General features: G+C 56.1%; 1 protein-coding gene across 1 annotated transcript in view; it reads left to right on the top strand.

The window, feature by feature from the left end:
- The window catches only part of CFAP46 (cilia and flagella associated protein 46), an 89,023-nt gene that overhangs the window by 56,736 nt on the left and 12,358 nt on the right, over positions 1-19,929 (top strand). The window contains exons 34-49 of the mRNA XM_060286502.1: positions 201-333; positions 1,037-1,183; positions 2,825-3,025; positions 3,126-3,232; positions 4,559-4,735; positions 5,609-5,744; positions 9,328-9,516; positions 10,248-10,436; positions 12,031-12,165; positions 12,247-12,426; positions 12,858-13,028; positions 17,622-17,719; positions 18,207-18,283; positions 18,444-18,574; positions 18,865-18,992; positions 19,770-19,849. Of these exons, the coding sequence (XP_060142485.1) occupies positions 201-333; positions 1,037-1,183; positions 2,825-3,025; positions 3,126-3,232; positions 4,559-4,735; positions 5,609-5,744; positions 9,328-9,516; positions 10,248-10,436; positions 12,031-12,165; positions 12,247-12,426; positions 12,858-13,028; positions 17,622-17,719; positions 18,207-18,283; positions 18,444-18,574; positions 18,865-18,992; positions 19,770-19,849 (2,279 nt within the window). The remainder of the gene's footprint in view (positions 1-200; positions 334-1,036; positions 1,184-2,824; positions 3,026-3,125; positions 3,233-4,558; positions 4,736-5,608; positions 5,745-9,327; positions 9,517-10,247; positions 10,437-12,030; positions 12,166-12,246; positions 12,427-12,857; positions 13,029-17,621; positions 17,720-18,206; positions 18,284-18,443; positions 18,575-18,864; positions 18,993-19,769; positions 19,850-19,929) is intronic.

Genomic DNA, 19,929 nt, shown 5'->3' on the forward strand with positions numbered 1-19,929 from the left:
TAGGAGTGCAGATTTGGGAGTCATATATGCTGCTAAACCATGGGAATTAAAAAAAATCTTTGTAAACACGTGAGTGGATAGCGGCTTCTTGTAGCTATTTTCATTTGTATTTCTTTGATTCCTACTGAAACTGAACATTTTCAGGTGCCTCTGGCCATGGTATTTCTTCCTTGGCATAATGCCTGTTTTACTTATATTAGCTGCAGAAAAGAAATTGCCTTGAAAAAGGAGAAAAATAAGGAACCTCTATTAGAAGAAAGTCTGCCAACACTGAGGGAGCCCCCCACTCCAGCCCAGCAAGCAGAGATGAAGCCCCTCGTAGCAAAGGATAAGGTAGCCTCTCTCTGCAGAAGCACCTCGGTTCCTAGCCCAGTGGGGGCAGTGACAGGTCCCGCTCCAGCCAGTAAGCTCGGACTTGTCTTAACTGCCTGCTGCCTCCAAATCCTGGTGTGGGGTTTCCTGGGAAATCCAGGGACCGATGGGATGTGTCCCCTCCCTGCGGGCCCTGGAAGTCCCCAGGGAAGACGGGACTGCAGGGCCTGAGCTGCAGTTCAGAGAGGCCGGGCTGGGAGTAGCGGGTGCCCCCCCGGGAGAGCTACCGCGCCAACCAGAAGGGGGAAAGGCCGAGGCCCTCGCAGGCCTGAGCGCCCACCGGCCTGCCCCCGACCCCGTCCGGTGGTGGGCTCGCCTCATATGGGCTCGCCCGTAAAGGAAATAACCATCCCCACCCCATGCTCCGAGGTCATGAGCACTTGTTACCATGGGAGTGCCACACCTGGGACTCCCTTCGTGGTGGGGGATGGCTGGGACCCGGAGTGCACAGAGCCCTCCTGCAGGACAGGCCAGGCGAGCCACCTGCACCCGGGACTGCTTGGTGGGCCTGGTGGGTGAGGAGAGACAGACTTCCCGGGGGACAGCCCGGCCACGGGCACTGGAGTAGGGGCTGGGCTTGGCGGGTGTGGGGCCGGTGGGGAACCTCGCTAGACAGCATGGGCCCTGCACCCACGCAGCACCGGCGGGCCTGCATGTCTTACAGACTTTGAAGATAGACGGAGAGACCGGCAGGGGCCTGGATGGAATGTCCTTCCCGCAGCTGTGGACCCTCAAGGCTGAAGTCCTGCTGGAGATGGACCTGTACCAGCCTGCCCGGCTGCTCCTGTCAGAGGCGTACCTGGCCTTCCAGGTGAGGCCACACCTGCCCGGCCCACTGCACCTGTGGGGCCTCTTCCCCCGAGTGGCAGCCCCCCAGCTCCGTGCCCCCGCTGAGACCCTTCTCTCTGGGAGGCAGGGACCTGTCTGTGCTGAAGCCTGTTCTAGAGCACCCGTCCCACTCCCATGTGCAGATCCAGCTCTGCCGGAGGTCCGTCCTTCACGTCCTTTGTCTGTCGGCTCCTCTGGTTTCTCGAGCTCCTTCATCAGAGTGTGTTAGAGCCACTTTCTCCTCCTGTGCTGGGGGGCCCCTTCTGTTTGTGAGCCAGCCTCCCGATGTGCGTGTGGATGGGCGCCCCTGGCGAGGCCGAGGGCTTCGGTTTTGTTCCGAGAGGCAGATAGATAGATGGGGCCCCGGGGCCCCGACCCGCTTGGCTGTTTTGTTGCCGCTCCTCGGTGTGGGCCCTGCAGGTGTCTGTGGCATCTCCGGGGTCTCACTGGAAGCCTGGGGTTCACCCGGCCTCCTCAGAAAGGCTTGACTCCAGCCTGGACGCTCAGATCTCAGCTCAGCCCCTCAGGCCCCCACTACTGTCTGCTGGGTTTCTTGAGCCTGCTCTGCCCCTGAGAACAGGTCTTTGGACCCTCCCCCGGCCCCGCCCCCTCCAGTGCCAACTTCTGGAAGCCCCAGGCTCCTGCCTCCTCCCCCAGCTCAGATGTGGCTTTCTTCCTGGGCTCTGTCCCCCGTGAGGACAGACGCCCTCGGGAAAAACCCAGGACAGAGCGGAGCCACCCGTGTGTGCGTCTCTCCCTCCCCAGAGGTGGTAGCTCAGCTGCAGTGTCAGCGGCTCCCAGGGCCTCAGACGGATGCTTCTGTCTCCGGGCGGGTTCAGAATTGTTCCCTGGGAGGGTGGGGCAAAGCTACAGAGCCACACAGGCTGACACTTTCTTTGTAGAGGAACTGCAGAGAGAGAAGCATCCCTAATAAAGGTACAAAAAATTCACAGCCTTGGGAGGTTCAGCTCTCTGTCTTAGGCAGGGGGACAGGTGTGTGCAGACCAGACTCAAGAGGGAGCGTGGCCTGGGAAGGGACCGAGAAGGCCGTGCGGCTGCTGAAGGGAAGCGGCCAGGGTGGGCCCTGGGGGGGTGCAGAGGAGCACAGGCACGGAGGGGCTCCCGGGGGCCAGGAGTGGGGACCAGAGGGCGGACAGGTGGCCTAAGGAGGTGGGGGGCTGTGAGCCGACACCCACATGCCACAGGCGCCGCAGTCCCGTCTCCTGGCCTGTGGCCGTGCATCCGTGACCCTCCCTGTCAGCCTCCCCCAGACTCACGAAAGAGTCATCCACGCGCTGCCCTCACCTCCACCTGGCTGCCACCCGACCCTCCTGCTGCCAGGAGCGGGCTTTCCAGGGCTGTCAGTGCTTTCCAGAGTCAGGGGAGTAGGTTTTAACACACACACAGGCATCAAGCCCAGGCCCTGCGCCCTCACACTGCAGGCATGTCTCCAGACAAGAGCTCAGACAGTGTGTGCAGAGGCCTGGTGCCACGGCTGCCGTCTCTCTCTCTCTGTCTCAGTTTCTCTGTCTCTCTGTCTCTCTATCTCTTTGTCTCTGTCTCTCTCTCGCTCACTCTCCCCCCGCCCCTCCCCGTCCTGTCTCAACACGCACCTCTTTTTTAGGAGCTCGACGATCCTTGTGCAGAATCAAAATGCCTGCACCTGTTGGCACGGTTGGCAAACAAGGAAAAGAAGTACGGCCAAGCTAGGAAGATGGCCGAGAGGGCCCAGCACCTGGGGGGCAGCGAGCAGTTCTGGTACGAGTCCACCCTGACCCTGGCGGACACACTCCTGTCCACCGAGAACGAGAGGAGAGAGGCAGTGGTGAGGGGCCGGCCACGTGCCCGCCCGGCGGTGCAGCCTGCGGCGGGGGGGAGGGGGCGGAACAGCGGGGGCCGCCGTGACCCTGCTGGGCCTGCCTCAGGTCTGCCAGCTGTTCCAGAAGCTCATAGATACCTTCAACGTTCTTAAGAAGGAGAGACCGAACCGAATGCCCATATTGGAATTCATGACCACAGACCTAGAAGCCAGGTAATTTTTTGTAAGAAAAAATGTTAATCGGGCTTCCCTGGTGGCGCAGTGGTTGAGAGTCCACCTGCCGATGCAGGGGACACGGGTTCGTGCCCCGGTCCGGGAAGATCCCACGTGCCACAGAGCGGCTGGGCCCATGAGCCATGGCCGCTGGGCCTGCGCGTCCGTAGCCTGTGCTCCGCAACGGGAGAGGCCACAGCAGTGAGAGGCCCGCGTACCGCAAAAAAAAAAAAAAAAAAAAAAAATGTTAATCAACGTGAAAATAGTGGTTTACTTTTTTCCATCTATTAATCTTTAAGCCAAATTTCAAGCCTACGAAGTTCAGAGACTCCCAGGACAGGGCCCTGTGCCCACAGCGCCGTCCGCACCCCTTCCTGGCAGCAGGCATTTCTCTCGGGAGGGGGCGGGTGGCCTTGTGTGTCCCGTGGATTCTCAGCTCCCCCGGAAGTGGCTCCGTCTCCGGGAAGCCTCTAAGGCTGAGGCAGGCCCGGCCTCTCCTCTCCCCACGTTGCCAGGCGGTCAGACGTCCTCCTGGGGTCTGTTGGTCTGTCTGCTCCTCTGCTCGCCAGTTTTCCGGGCCGCGTGTCGGGTCCACAGAGACAGCGCCAGGGTCTCTGCAGCTGCCTGGGAGGCGGGAGGCTGCAGGGGAGACCCCAAGTAGGACCGTCAGCTTTCAGATCAGCAGCTTATCTTCGAGCCATCCTCCTGGTCGTTTGTCTTCTCCCAGAGAGCGGTTTCCTCGCGGTTTCAGCACGGACGTTCGTGGGTGCCTTTCTCGTAGCTGCGCGAAGCCGCGAGGTCTGTCTCCTGAGTTGGGTTTGCAGATTCCAGCTGAATCAGCCTTCTCAGAGCAGCTTCTGCTTCACTGACCAAGGAATTGTGGATTTTGCCCGATTTTGGTTTTCTGTCTTCTCTCTTGGTCTTTGCTGAGTTCTTCCTGTGCTGGGAGAGGGCTTGTTCTGTCATGGCTGTTCTGTCTCTCCCTCTGGGATGGGTTCCGTGGCCCCTGTGCTCTGTCTCTGCCCCTAGCAGAGGCACCTCTGACGCCCCCTGCAGCAGCCTGCAGGTGTGACCTGTGAACGGATTCCATTTCCAGTGGGTTTTCTTTTCTGCCCCTGAGTGTTTTAAGAGAGGGGTGGGGTGGGGAGTTGTTACTTTCTAATTTTATGGCATTGTGACCAAAGAACGTGCGTGTCTTGTAGGATTTCTGGTGTCAAGAAACGCTGGGGAAAGTGTTTCTCCCTGCGCCCAGAGGGAAGCTAGAGGTGGGTGGTGGCCTTGACCACGAGTCTCAGGGAAGCGCCTCCCTGCCCCGCCCCCCCTCAGGTGTGTGAGCCTCCAGCTCAAAGCCGCCCAGGAGCCGGGGGACTCTGAGCCCTTCCAGAACTCAGCTCTGCTGATGGAAATGGATAATCGCTTGCTGGAAATGGAGGAGAAGTTTACCAGCATTGGCCACAAGGAGAAGTGTGTGGACATCAAGCTGGAGCGCGCCAAGATGAAGAGGTGGGTGGGCCCACGCCCCCTCCCGGCCCTCCGCAGCGCTTCTCTGCTTCCCCCACGCGCCCAGCTTTCCTCCCGGGCCACCCCCGCCGGCCGCCAGCAGGGCCTCCCTACGGCTGGGCTTGGCCGCGGGGTTCTGCGACCCTCCCCCAGAGACACGTACTGGGGTCCGCAGCCTCTGGGGGGCGTCCGCCCACATCGTCCCGGCCCAGCCCTGGCCCCAGGCGCGCGCGTCTTCCCACGACCATACGGGCGCGGACACGCGTGTGCACACGCGGCCACACGCACGTCACCTCGGGAGGCCCGGGCGCTGCCCCCGCTCCAGCGGGCCGACAACCCTCCCACGTGACGCTCCCCTGTCCCCGCACCCCGCCCAGGGCCCCCCCGCGGTCGGGGCCACGCAAGCGTCCAAGACACAACAAGCAAACCAAGGGCAGGGTATTACAAACAGCCTTTATGCGGGAAAAGCAACCTGACGCCTGTGAAACCCAACCTAACACAATATTATCATAGAAGCAGTATATGTAGAACTTTAAAAAATGCAAAAAAACACAGACAGGAAAATTAGGGGTTTAAACCAGCACAGCTAATATTGTGGCATTGCTTCCCCTGATGTATCAGCACCAGTTTAGTTATGAGCATAGTGTCATGCTTGCTGTGCTTACTGCATTCCTCCAGATCGCTCCTGTTTTTTTATTTTTTTCTGAGATATATTGAGAATATATTTCCAGGTAGAACATCTAATTATGAAATTTAAAGGACTAATAAAATACGCGTCATAGTTACAAGAAAACCACACGCTACACACTTTGTTAGTACTGACGGCGTAATGCTTTGCCGTTTTTGTTCTAAGTTCCACTCTTCCGTCCAATAAAGGTTATCTGCCCAAAACGAGAAAGACGCGGAACAGAAGACTGCGTGTTACTTGGAGGCATACGACCTGGTCCAGAGAGCTGCTGCCGAAGAGGAAGAGCTATTTCAGCGTATTCAGGGCTTACTGTCCCTTCAGGGTGTAAGTGTGTTATGTGATTTTTACCTCAATTTTAAAAAACCTAGAAAGCTATGGAGGAAACGCCCAAATGTTTGGAAAGTAAGTAGCGTACATCAAAATAACTATGGGCCAGAGAAGAAATCAAAAGGGAAATTATTTTGAACTGCAGTGCTGCAGGGGGCGCATATCCAGATGTTTAAGATATCTCTAATGCAATACTTAGGGGAAACTTTGTGGCACTGAACACCTGTATGAGAAGAGAAAAAGATCCCAAATCAATGATCTCACCACCCTCTGCAATGTGAAAGGAGAAAAAGCAAATCAAACTCAAAATAAGTAGAAGAAAGGAAATTGAAGATCACAGTACAAATCAATGAAATAGAAAACACAAAAATTAAAAAGAAAATCAATAAAGCCAAAAGCTGTCTCTTTAAGAAGATCTGTAAAGTGATAAACTTGTAGCCAGACTGATCAAAAAAAAAGAGAGAGAGAGAGAGAGAGGACATAAATAAGCAATATCAGAAATAAGAGCTGTGACATCACCACAGACTCTACACACATTAAAAAGATAATAAGGGAGTATCATGAGCAACTCTATGCCAAAATATATTTGACAATTAGATGAAATGGATGGAAAATGGCTTGGAAGACACAAACTACCAAAGCTCACTCAAAAAGAAACAGAAACTGAATAGCCCTCTGTCTACTAAATAAACCGAATTTGTAGTTCAAAGATTTTCCACAAAGAAAATGTCAGACTCATATGGCTTTACTGGTGAATCCCACCAAACATTTAAGGAAAATTAATACCAGTTCTGCACAAACTCTTTGAGAAAACTGAAAAGGAGGGAATACATCCCAACTCTTCTATGAGGCTGACACCAAAACAAGGTAAAGATATTAAAAAAAAAAAAAAAAAACAAACCTACAGGCCATTATTCTTCATGAATATAGATGGAAAAATTTTAAACAGAATTTAGAAAATTAAGTCCAACACTGTATAAAAAGGATTATATACCAAGTTGAGGTTATCCCAGGACTTGTTTAACATTCACAAATCAATCAATTTTGTTCACCGTATATTTTTTTAGAATTTTCTTTTTTTTTTAAATTAATTTATTTATTTTTGCTGTGTTGGGTCTTTGTTTCTGTGCGAGGGCTTTCTCTAGTTGCGGCGAGTGGGGGCCACTCTGCATCACGGTGCGCGGGCCTCTCACCGTCGCGGCCTCTCTTGTTGCAGAGCACAAGCTCCAGACGTGCAAGCTCAGTAGTTGTGGCTCACGGGCTCAGTAGTTGTGGTGCACGGGCCTAGTTGCTCTGCGGCATGTGGGATCTTCCCAGACCAGGGCCCGAACCCATGTCCCCTGCATCGGCAGGCAGACTGTCAACCACTGCCCCACCAGGGAAGCCCTCACCATATATTTTTAAAAATTAAAAATAAATGATCATCTTAATAGATGCAGGAAAAGCATTTGGCAAGATCCAACATCCATTTCTGATTAAAAAAACAAACTCTTAGCAAACTATTAATGGAAGTGATCTTCCTCAATCTGATGAAGGGCGTCTATGGAAAGGACTAGAGCTCCACGTTGGAGGACTGCGCGCTTCCCCGTAGGCGGGGAAAGACAGCGATGCGCCTGCACCACTGTGACGCAGGATTTTAGTAGAGTTCTAGCCAATGCAACAGAGCAAGAAAAAGAAAGTAAAGGCGTCCAGACTGGAAAGGAAGAAGTAAAACTGTCTTTGTTCACAGCTAACATGGCCATCTGTATAGAGAATCCTCTGTAATCCACAAAATAATAAAGCTGTTAGCACTAAGGAATGAGCTTAGTAAGGTTGCAGGATACAAGAACAATATACAAATATTAGTGTGTATTTCCATATACTAGGAATGATCAATTGGATATTAAAAATTTTAAAACAACACCATTTATGACAGCATAAATATGAACTTTGACAAAAAAGTGAAAACTCGTACCCCGAGAACTACAAAACATTGCTGAGAAAAATTAAACAATACCTAGATAAATGGAAAGATATATCAAGTGCATGGCTCAGAAAACTTGACGTTATTAAGATGTCAGTTCCCCCCTAAATTATCTGCAATCCTGATCAAGATACTGCAGGGTTTGTTTGTTTTTTAGAAATTGACAAAGTGATTTTTAAATTTATATGGAATTTCAAAAGACTTAACATAGCCAACACAACTTTGTAAAAGAAGAACAAAGTCGGAGGACTGACACCACCTGATTTTGACTCACTATAAAAGCTACAGGAACTGAGACAGTGTGGTTTTAGGGTTAAAAATACACAGACATCAGTGGAACGTAATAGAGAATCCAGAAATAGATACACGCACAGAGACAGAAAACTGACTTTCAGCAAAGGTGCAGAGAGTTCAGTGAACAAAGTCCCATCTTTAGAACAGTGGTGCTGGAGCAACTGGACGTCCGCATCCAAAAAATAAACTTCAATTCTTACCTCACACCATATGTAAAAATTAACTCAAAAATGGATCATAGGCCTAAATGTAAGAGCTAAAACTATCAAACTTCTAGAAGAAAACAGGAAAATACCTTTGCGGCCTTAGGTTTAGCAAAGCTTTCTTACGTGTGACACCAAAAGTGTGATCCATCAAACAATAAATGTATAAATTGGACACTGCTCTTCAAAAGACACTAGTAAGAGAACGAATAGACACGTCGATGACAGGGAGAAAATGTTTGCAAATCATTTATCTGACAAATGTCTTGTCTCCAGAGTATACAAAGGACTTTCAAAACTTAGTAAGACATAAACAACCCAATAAAAACAGACCAAACATTTGAACAGACATTTCTCCAAAGAAAATATGTGGATGGTAGATAATCAGGTGAAAAGATGGCCAACGTTATTAGTGAGTCAGGGGAACGCCGATTATAACCACAGTGAAAAACCGCCGCACACCTGTTAACATGGTTACAACTTGAAGGACCGACCACACTGAATATTAGAACAACCTGAGGAACTGGGACTCTCCTACGCTGCCCGTGGGGACACAACGTGTGCAGCCACCTTGGGAGGTGGTTTGGCAGCTTCCTGAAGAGTTAAGCACAGGCCCGCCGTATGCCCCAGCCGTCCCGCTCCTAGCTGTTTACGCAAGAGACGTGAAAGCACGTGTTCACACACACACGTGTGCATGAATGCTCACAGCAGTGGCATTTGTAACAGCCCCAGACTGTGAGTGGGTAAACACACTGGCACATCGACACGACAGAACACTGCTCAGCTGTACGAAGGGGTTAACATACAGGCAGCAACGTGGATGGACCCTAACGTAACCACGCCGAGTGAAGCTCGCCAGGCAGAGAGTACGTGCTATACGATTCCATTCGTGTAAACTCCGAGAAAGTGCAAGCTACCTTGTAGACCCAGAAAGTAGCCACATGTTTGCCTAAGAAGGAGGAGGTTGAGTCGGAGGGGGCAGGGGGTTTGGGGGCGAGGGTGCAGCCGTCATCTTCGTGCGTATCCGTACGTCGGCACGCGCGCGCCCGTCGGGGCTGACTGGGTGGAGGCGGAGCCTTGGCGGGAGCGCCCGTGCCGTGACTGCCTGCACGCGTCTCAGTTGCAGCACGTCAGCACCCCTCTGGGGAGGAGGCTGGCGCACCTCAAGCTCAGCCTCGTGGAGGTGTGTCTGGACACTCTCCAGCGCACGTGGGAGGAGACCCTGGAGCGGCAGCTGGAGCAGGGCTCGGTGGACAAGCTGCTGGCCGACTACCTGCAGAGCCCCAGTGACTACACTTCTGTCGGCCTGGTAACCGTCCACGGACACTCACCAGTCCCCCGGGGCCCCCACCAACGGGGGCTGTCATGCTGCGGTGGGGCCTCCACCTCCGTGTGCCTGAAGTGCAGACCAGCCAGTGGGAGTCCAGGAGGCCAGGTTTCACAGGCCTCCCCCTGAGGTCTCTGAACCCTCAGAGTGGGTTCCCTGCCCCCGCAGCTCCCGGCAGGTCCCAGCAGCCCCCAGCAGCTCGGTGGGCCTCAGAAAGGCCCCGTCTAACTGGCTAATGAAAGCGGGGTCGTACTTAGGGGGAGACCCCCTGTGCACAGACGGCTTCCCTTCCCAAGGCGCGAGTTTGCTCTGACGGTCATGTCGTCACAGTAAGGAGTCCATAAAGGTCGGCTGCAGTCTGTTGAGAAAATAAGTTACATTTGCAAAATATTTGTTTTAGGGAAACATGTCCTGGCATTTTAGACGTTGTCTTAGATTTCATGAAGTATGAATCAAATAATTTGACGTAACTCTAAATGGATCAAATTAGTCCTGAAATGGAGCTGCATACAAACTCATGTCCTTGTCAGTCAGCCCCAAACTAAGGTTCCATCAGCAGACTTCAGACCCTCCCAACACCTGACCCTTGGAGACCCTCGCCACAATGCATGGGGTGTTAGAGGGTGGGTCCCACTGGGGAGGGGCAGCAGTGGCGGGCCTATTGCGTTTCTGGGGCGGGGGTGGAGTAACTGAGGCGGTCTGTGTCCCTGAAGAAGTGGTTCACCCTGAAGCGGACCCTGGCGCACACCGTGCTGGCCCAGCTGGGGAGCCTGCAGCCACTGTGCACCGGCTGCGTGGAGCTCCGTGCCCAGCTCCTGAGCCTGGCCGGGAAGGCCCTGCACCTGTTGGCCGTGCACGCAGACCCCCTGCACCCCGCCTTCTACTGGGAGGAGAGCCTCTTGGTATGTGCTTCTGCTTCTGGCTGGTTCACAAACCTACCACCTGCGCTTAAAAAACAGAAACAAGATATTTAGAGCTCACCTGACCTCAGTAAGAACTGAGGTAGCAAACAGGTCTCTGATCATCCCCGTCAAGAAGGGCGATGTGGGCTATGGAAGGAAGGAAAGGGCGGCAGCAGCCCTGCCCGGGGCCTGCAGGGAAGGACGGAGACAGGGACTTTGGGGACAGGCCCGAGGAGGGGCGGCCGCCCTTTGCAAAGAACGGGTGGGAGAGGAAGGGCAGGCACACGGCTGGTCCTGGTCTGAGGGCAGGACGGACCCATCCTAAGTGGGGCATCCCACCCCACCCCAAATGTGGGTGTCCCTGGTGTCTCCCTCACCCTGGCAGCTCTGCACCTGGGCGTCTGGCCTGCACCTGAGCACTGGACCTGCATCCTATAGCACAGTGGGGGGCCCCGCCCACCTCGCTCCCTCCCCCGCCCCCTCACTCCCCTGCCCCGCCCCCTCACTCCCCTTCCCCACCCATACGGTCAGGTGAAGCCCTGACCCCAGCAGCTGCATCAGTGCACAGAAGCCCACACCCTTCTCTCCAGCACTCCTCACCCCCCACAAGGCTGCCCAGCAGGCCTGGTGCCCCTCGGAAGGAGCTCTGGTGACAGCCACTGCCACCGCTGGCCGTGGAAGCTCCAGGTCACCGTCCTAACCACCTCTGCAGATGCCACCTCCTCCAACTGGAAGGCACCTGCTTGGCGGTGCAGCCAGGCTTATCCCCGTAGACCCTGCTCTTTCAGGAGACCCCCAGCCCCGAGCAGCCAGGCGCCGCACCCCTGTGTGATTTGGGGCTGGTGCCTCCACTTCCCTGACCCAGCTGGGTGTGCAGGCCCCGGGGTCAGCCCGTGACTGTCTGTCCTGGGTCTCCAGGCCGCAGGACGTGACTCACATTTGAGTGAATTGATGGCGTTTGGCCCCTTGTTCAACCTGTATTTACTGAGCACCAGAGCAGGTGGCTCTGAGTCAGGCAGACGTGGACCAGATACACAGCTCCTTTCTGAGCGGGCGTCCCATCTATGAAGCGGCCCTCACCACACCCCAACTCGCAGGGGCTGCTGGGGAAACGTGCCCCCCAGGCCTCGCTTCGTGTCATGTCCCCTCAAACCCAGGGCTCCCCTTCAACCCGAGTCCTCCTGGGCCTGCTGCCCCCTAGGCAGTTTCCCTTGGCACCCTGAGGACCCCGTCAGGGGGCTTGTCTTGCAGACAGGAGGGCCTTGTTTGTGCCTTCGCCCCCCGGGCCCCTGGGGCAGACTGGCAGCTGGCTCCCCGGGTCCTGGCCGGCCTGATGCCGGGGGAGGTGATTCTGAAGGACTGAAGGGCAGTGAGCACAGAAGGCCCTTGACCTGAGCGTGCCGAGGCCCCACCCTGGCTGTACCTGCCGAACGCCAGGCTCTTGGGCCAGGGTCCTGCCGGTCACCCAAATCAGCGAGATGCCGGCCCAGCGCCCACAGCGCCCTCACCCAGGGGTCCTACAGAGACGCCTGGCCACGGTGGGCACTGCCGTCCGTGCTGACGTGCGGGCCGACTGGAGGTGCGTGTTCCGTAGGGGGGCACTGAGCTGAACAGCCGCGAGTGTCTGGAGATCATCCAGGAGGACGAGGACCGCAAGGGGCCCCACGGCGGCCTGCTGGCCCTCAGGGCCACCCCCGAGGGGCACAGCAGGAAAGGCTGGGATCTGAAGGTACCCCTGCCCCAGCCCCCAGCCCCGCCCCGGGCGCGCCCTGCCTGAGGAGCCGGCCTGAGCCTGAGCCTCTCCCCGCAGAGGAGGATGGCGCTGGCCCAGCGGTACCTGGCCCAGGCGTCCGAGGTGCTGCTGCAGTGCCTGCAGGTAGCCCTGGGCAGCAACCTCCTGGACATCGCCGCAGCCGCCAGCCTGGAGATGGTGGAGTGTGTCGGCACCCTGGACCCTGCGGCCGCCTGCCAGTTCCTGGCGCTGTCTCAGGTGCGCTCTGCTCTGGGCGCCTTCCACAAGGTCCCTCTTAGCCACTGGGGAGAAGGAGGGTTCCCGAGACCCCGGTGCTCCCTCCGTTGGTGGCCCTGCCAGCCAGGCTGCAATTGGGCTCTGCCTCAAGGGTGGCGCTCATTGGAGGAAGCACCGTGGGCACCAAGAGAAGGGGGCCGGCCCCCCGAGGTTGCCCGGAGGCTCACGGGTGCACGAGCAGCAGAAGCCCTCCAAGCTCGTGTTCCTGCGACGTAGGGCAAGAGTGTCGAGCCCTCCTCCCTGCGTCCTGAGCTGCAGGCCTGCGGGCACAGCGGTGAAGGTCCGGCCTGGCCTCGCCCCGCGGCTGTGCCGGCTGCCAGGAGGAGCACCTGGGTGCCCACCTGCGCTGGACGGCGCCCAGGCCCCTCGGCAGCCTCCGTGGTCTGTTTCAGAGCTGCTCAGCCTCAGAGGGCATGCGAGACGTCCTGCTCACGGCCACGGCCAACACCAGCAGCTCACAGCTGGCCGCGCTGCTGCAGCTGCAGCACAGGCTGAGGTGCCAGGAGAGGACGTCCACCAACCTGTTTGCCAGCGTGGAGCAGAGACTGGCCGCCATATCCAAGGTGACCAAGCTAGGGATGCCCTTGACCCTGCCCCTGGCCCCGCGGCTCTGCAGACATACTCGGACCGAGTCCAAATCCTGGCTTGCTGTGTGGCTCTGGGAGGGTCACTCAACCTCTCTGAGCTGCAGCTTCCTCATGGGCCCGGTGGGGGGATAGCAGCCCACCTCCTCGGTGACAGCGAGAGTCAGCGAGCTCGCAAGTACAAATGCCCAGGGGCTGCAGCAGGCCGTGAGGGGGACAGTACCCCGGGGCTCTGCTTTCAGCCCTCACTGTGTTTGAAGAAAAGTTTTATACTCAGTCAAGTCTTAGAGTTTAATTTTGAAAGAAATTTGCAGAGCATGGTAGCTAATAGCACCTCTGCTTTTATTTGGACTAGCAAATATGAATTGGAGATTTAAAGAAATTAAACTTGATGCAACTCAACAGAGAAAACAGGCCCGGATGCTCTGGTCAAGCCCACCCTCCTCCTTCATGGGGCTTCCACGGTTACTTGCATGGGCCGACCTCATATCCCTTGACCCGGCTGCTTTCCTCCTTTTGACCTCTGAGGACAGGATGACCCTCTGTGGTGGGGCCGTCCTGTGCGCCGTGGGTGTTCAGCGGCAGCCTGGCCTCCAGCACCTCCCCAGGTGTGACAACCAAAAAAGTCACCAGGCCGAGAGCCAGTGCCGTGACCCAGGGATGGGAATCCTCCCTCCTATGGGGCGGAGGCAAGACGGGGTGCAGGCTGCTCTGGGCCAGGCCAGCCTGGAGGAGGTGAGAAGCAGTACATGAACTGTGAAAACACTACCAGGTGAGAAGCAGTGAGCGTTCTGCTAAGATGCCTTACTGGAGGGAAACGGCCCAGGAGCCGGGCAGCGCGGACCACCGTCCTGAATCCATGAGCACCAGTGATGCAGCTTCAAAGGCGCAGAAGAGAACTGCCAGAGACAGAGCAGCCACAGACAGACCCCCGGCTCTGCGGGGAGGCTGCAGCCGCCCTCTTGGCTGCTGGCACGATGAGCAGATGAAGAGGCAGTGGCCTGCAGAAGCGTGTGGGGCATCTGTGAGTGCAGGAGGTCTGGACAGACCCGGCCTGGAATGCGGCGCCAGTGTGACCAGCCCTGGGCCACGAGAGCCTCAACAAGTTCCAAAGCACTGAAGTCATTCAGTTTGTTTTCTAACCACAAGGAAATTAAAATGGAAATCAGTAACTAAGAGATACCTGTAAAACACACAACTGCCTTGAAATTAACCAGTATGTCTATCATCATCAGTTTGTCAAAGAGGAAGTCACGATGGAATTTAGAAAATATTTTAAATTGACTTAGAGAATAAAAATACTGTATATCAAAACCTAGGAGACTTGTCCAGAACAGGGCGTGGAGGAAAAATACAGCCTTGAATACAAAAGAGAGTCTTACAGTGATTTAAGCTGTGATTTCAAGAAGCTAGAGTAAAAACACCTAAGAAAAATAGAAAACAAATAAGAACGAGAACAGCAGAAGCCATGAAATTAAAACACACTTACGGCAGAGGAAATCATCATGACAAGTGTTGGTTCCAAAGAGAAGACTAATAAAATTGATAAACACTTAGAAAGACCCGATAAAGAAAAAAGAGAAAGAAAACAAAAATTTCGGTATCGGTAATAAAAAGACATCACGAGATCCTTCAGACATCAAGAAGCTAGTAAGAGACTATTTTTTATAACCTTACTCTAATAAATTTGACAATTTGGATGAAATGGACAAATTCCCCCAAAAATATTACCTACCAAAGCGGACAGAATGGAAAATCTGAATAATATCGCTTCAAGAAATGGCAGCTTTTATTAAAAACATTCCCACAAAGAAAATCCCAGACCCAACTGGCTTCGCTAATAAATTCTTCCAGACATTGAAGGAAAAAGTAATCCTTCAAAACACTTCCAGAGGATAGGAATAAAAGGAATACTTCCTAACTGTCTTTAAAGAGGCCCAGTGAGCCTCGATACTAGAAACCTAGCAAGGACGTTACATGGAAGGAAAATCTCTCTCATCAACGTGGACACAAAGTATTAGCAAGTAAAATCCAGCGATTATAAAAGGGATAATACATGAGGATCAAATGGCTGTGTTCCATGTGGTTTAATACTTTTAAATCATTCAATATAATTCACCGTATTAACAGGAGGAAAAGGAGAAAATCATAAGATCATCTTGATAGACGCAAAAAAAACATTTGTCAAAATTCAGCACCAGTCGGTGATTTCAAAATATCAAGATAGAAGATAATTTTCTTAATTTGATAAAGAATGTCTTTAAAACTCCATATCAAACATCATACTACAGGACTTCCCTGGTGGCGCAGCGGTTGAGAGTCTGCCTGCCCATGCAGGGGACGTGGGTTCGTGCCCCGGTCTGGGAAGATCCCACATGCCGCGGAGTGGCTGGGCCCGTGAGCCATGGCCGCTAAGCCTGTGCATCTGGAGGCTGTGCTCTGCAACGGGAGAGGCCACAGCAGCGAGAGGCCAGCGTACCGCAAAAAAATCCCCACATCATACTATATACTAAAATTTTGAAAAATTTTCTCCTTGAGTCAGAATGACACAAGAAAGCTATCACTGCTTCTATTCAATGGAACAATTAGACTCGAAAAACGAATAAAGGGCAGAAGCACTGAAAAGGAAGAAGTAAAACTGATTATTCACAATCAGCATGATTGTGGGCCTTGAAAATCATAGTCTCTCGATAACAGATTTAACATGCAGATTTGGCAGGTCACTGCTGAAGGCTGTAAACATGACTTGTATCTCTACATGCCAGTTACAAACAAGCAATGACAATGTCCGAATAATACCGTTTTCAGTAACATCAAAAACAATCAAATACCTAAGGGAAATCTAACAAAAGATACACATGACTTCTACCCTGAAAACTGCAAACCTATCCTAAGGAAAATTCAAGAAGAACTAAGTAAGCCCAGAGGCAGCTGTATTTGTGGGGGAAGGCTCCATACTAAGATGTTTGTAAGGAAACGCCAGCTTACTACACAAGATACCAAGACGTATTGAAAACTATAGAAGGTAAGACAGCGTGGCATTGGCACACAAATGGAGAAAATGACCGATGGGACAAGAAAACGCCCAGAAACAGACCCACCACCCACACCTGACAGATGAAAAGCGCGACACTTAGGGCAGAAGAGCGGATGGTGCAGCCCTGCACGAAGGGCAGCTCTACCTGAGAAGGTAACACAGCAGAGCTTTCAGAATAAGCTTTAAGGGGACCTCTTCATGGCTTCGGAGTAGGGAAGACTTACTACGCAGGAGACAGAGGTGCTAACCATCAAAGGGGGAATGATCAGTTGTACTGCACTGACAGTAAGAACTTGTGTTCATCAAAACCATAGCCCAGGAGTCAAAAGGCAAGCCCCAGAGGAGATACAACACACGCGGGGGGCCAGGGGCTGGTGTCCTGTGTGTAGACAGGAGGTGTCCCCTCTCGGCAGGAGAAAGACTGACTGTCCCACAGAAAACAATCACAAGACTGGAATTTCACAAAAGATACCCAAGTGGCCAGTAAACTCTGTAAATGACGCGCAAGTTCACTGCTCATCAGGAAGATGGAAAACTTAAAGCCCCGTTCAGGTACTGCTAGACACCCACCAGAAGGGCCGAAAGGGAACAGGTGCAAACCCCAAGGGCGGGAGAGCAGGCGGGGCCCTGGCGGGGGTGGGGCCCGGTGGCCCCTTTGGAAGCGACGTCCCCCAGCAACTCCCCTGCGGCCGGTGGTCCCCAAAGAACAGACGTCACAGTAGCATTTGTGGCCCAAAAAGGGAGCCCACCCAGGTGCCCAGTGGCCACAGAAGGGACGAGAAGCGGTGCCCTCACCGATGGGACACTCTGCAGGCAGCAAAGGGCAGCGGGGTCAGCCGCCACGTGCGCCAGCGCGGAGGGCCCGGGCCTCGCACAGCGGGCCGCCCGAGCTGCGGAAGCCTGCCGGCGCCTCCCCTGGAGCGAGGCCGTGGCCCCTGTGAGCAGCCCGCAGCCTCCCGAGCGCCGTTCCCACGGCTTCCGTGTGTCCGCTGGCCGCCGGGGCAAGCGTCCCAGAAGCCCCTCCGCACCTCCGTGGGCTTGAGTGCCGACGCTGGTCGGCTTTGGGCAAAGCTGAAGCTCATTTCATCCGAAAGTGGGGAATGGGCTTCTGAGCGACCGCTGCTCTTCGGGGAGGCGGCCCGCGGGGTGCTGTGTGGCCCCCGCTGCGGACCCTTCCCCGCAGAGAAGGGGGACCCGGGTCCGGGCAGGCTGAACCGCCGGCCGCCCCCGCCCCCCGCGGCCTGCGGGCCGGGAGCGCGGGTCCTGCGCGTGCCCTGCCGGTGTCTGCGCGGGGGGCGCTGGGACCGCGGGGAGGGGAGAGGGCGGCAGCTGTGCTGCAGGACGTGCCGGGGCTTTTCCGTGCGCCTTTGGGCTCGGTGCCTTTGCGGGTGTGCGGCGGCGGGTCGGGCTCTGGCGGTACCGGCGGAGCCAGTGTCCAGGGCAGCGGTGAAGTCCGCGTGCCTCTGCTGCCCCCTTGTGGCGGCGCCCGGCCCCGCAGCCGCCGCCCGGCGCTGACTCCTGACTGCCCCCCGCAGGCTTGGCAGAATCTCTGGGTCACCGAACAGCACTTGAACTTCTTGAGTGAAATCCCTCCCACTTTTCGGATCCTCTTTCTGCACCACTCACGGGACAGGTGAGGCCTTCTCTCTCCTGTTCTTGGGCTTGCTACCCAGGCTTCTGCCCGCTAAGGTCCCTGTGGACACAGCACGGGGCTGCCAAGCCGAGGGACAGACAGGCTGGCGGGGGCTGCCCGCTGAGGGGGGCGGCGGGGGGCGACCGTCCCTCTGCCACGATGGCCAGGCTGGCCCGTACGACCCGGGGAGGGGAGAGGGCACGGTGCCACCTCCCGCCAGCACGTGGCCCTGGTCTGAAGTTCACTGCTCAAGTGGCGCAGAACCCACTGGTCTGGGGAGAAGCTGGTGTCCCAGCCTCTGGCAGCACCGCACACAGACCCCCCAGGGGCCGGTTTTAACCCTGTGTCTGACTTGGCTGGGGCACCGCAGGGAGGAGGCTCCTGTTCCCAGCAGGGTGGGTATGTGGCACAGAGTCGGCCTCGTCGTCGGGGCTCCTCTGGGATCCCCGGAGCCGGGCTTTGACCCCACCCTACGTCCTGCCAACAGGACCCATCTGTATGGCGCTGCCTACGAGAAATCCAAGTTCATCCCCGCAGCCAAAGGCAAACTGCCCCAGGTTGGGGGTGAGTTCTGCCGGAGCACCACCCTCGGGGTGTGTGCAGGGGTGCGCCCACCGGCACCAAGGCCGAGCGTGCGCACCCGTTCCCACCCGCGGTCCCCTCAGCCCCGGGGGGCGTTCTGCGAAGCCGCGTGTGGGGACAGCGGCGGCGTCTGTCTCTGCAGGCTCCTGCAAGGTGACTCGGGTGGCCGTGAGCCCGGCCGCCTTCTCCTCCCTGTTGGCCAGTGCCCAGCAGTTCCGGGAGCACACCCAGGCTGAGGCACACAGTGAGGACACGGCCCTGAGCCCAGGCTTGGTGAGGCCCCGAGCCCGGTGCCAGGGCTGCTTCCACCCCGCAGGGCAGGGTGGGGAGGCCTGGGCGAGGACCACCCCCCAGGCGCTGCTGGACGCCGGGTCAGGCTCCCCGACCAGGCACGGGGCCAATCCTTGAGCCAAGTCTGTTGCAGACGCCTCCGCGATGCTGGCAGAGGAGTCGGGGGTGGGGGGCTGCTGGCTGCTGAGCTGGGCCTGTCCTGGGGGGTCGCCTGCAGGGTCTCGCCCCTCTTCCCCTTTGACGCCTCTGACTGCGGCTGTCTTTGGGGCAAGAAGGAGTCAGAGGGCGCAGCCCTGAGAGGGGAAGAACACGCTGTGCAGAGGCTCGCGGAGGTCGTGAAGCCCATGGAGGAGTATCTGAGGCCACTGTTCCCGCTGCTCAGCTGCCCCCCGGAAGCCAGGTACCCATCGAGGGCTGATTCCTGAGGAGCTCAGGGACAGGGTGCGGAGAGCAGGCGCCGTCTGGATTGCCCGAGCCCTCGAGGTACAGGGTCGTGTCGTCTCTCTGTCCCCACAGGTGCACCCAGGTGTGCACAGGTACAGGGACACCCAGGGCTGCGGGGCGCGGCCTGCAAGCACTCCCTGAGTCCCAGGGCCAGCTGAGTGACTGGCTGTGGGCGTGGGAAAGTCAGAGCTGTTTCCTTCGTGGAAACTCGCATCTCTGAGGCCACAGCGCCGTAGGCTTGGTGGGATTCTCTCTGCGCTGAATCGGACCGTTCGATTAAACGGGAGACGTGCACAGGCTCTTTGAGAACAGAAGCCCGGGCTCTGTCCGCCTGCCGTCGGAAGGAAGTCTGGCCCTGCTTGAAACCTTTTCTGGGGGCGTCCCCGCCGTACGGGCCCCTGCCGCCCTCTGAGCCGCTGGCCTGGGTGTGAGAAGGAGGGGAGAGCACGGTGAAGTACCTGGCCCCTTGGGTCTGTGTTTGGTGGGAGAGAAGGTAGGGGTCGGGCAGGTGAACTTCCCTGATTGGCCAGCAGGCCAGAGCATCCTGAATCCTGTGTGTTCACATCCTGCCTGTTGTCCCTGCCCGCATCTCAGGAGACCGGTCCCCAACAGCGGGCCGGGAGAGTCTTGTGGCCCTCACTGCCCTGGTGGGAACAGCCTGAGGAGATGCTGTCTCTGTTCTCAGTGATTTTCATGGAGTTTTTAAAACTGAATCTCTGCCTTTGCCTTTCAGAGCGCCGATTCCCACAGTTGTTGCGGATTTGGGAAAATACAAGGGCAAAGACAAGGAGAGGGAAGAGTCCCTGCCGCAGGGTGAGTGGGGCCCCAGGTCCGTGTCTGTGGGATGGAGGCCGGCAGAGCTGCGCTCTCTGTGGCTGCAGCGGGGCCGCCGG

This window comes from Globicephala melas, chromosome 16 (assembly GCF_963455315.2).
Source record: "Globicephala melas chromosome 16, mGloMel1.2, whole genome shotgun sequence".
Taxonomy (NCBI): domain Eukaryota; kingdom Metazoa; phylum Chordata; class Mammalia; order Artiodactyla; family Delphinidae; genus Globicephala; species Globicephala melas.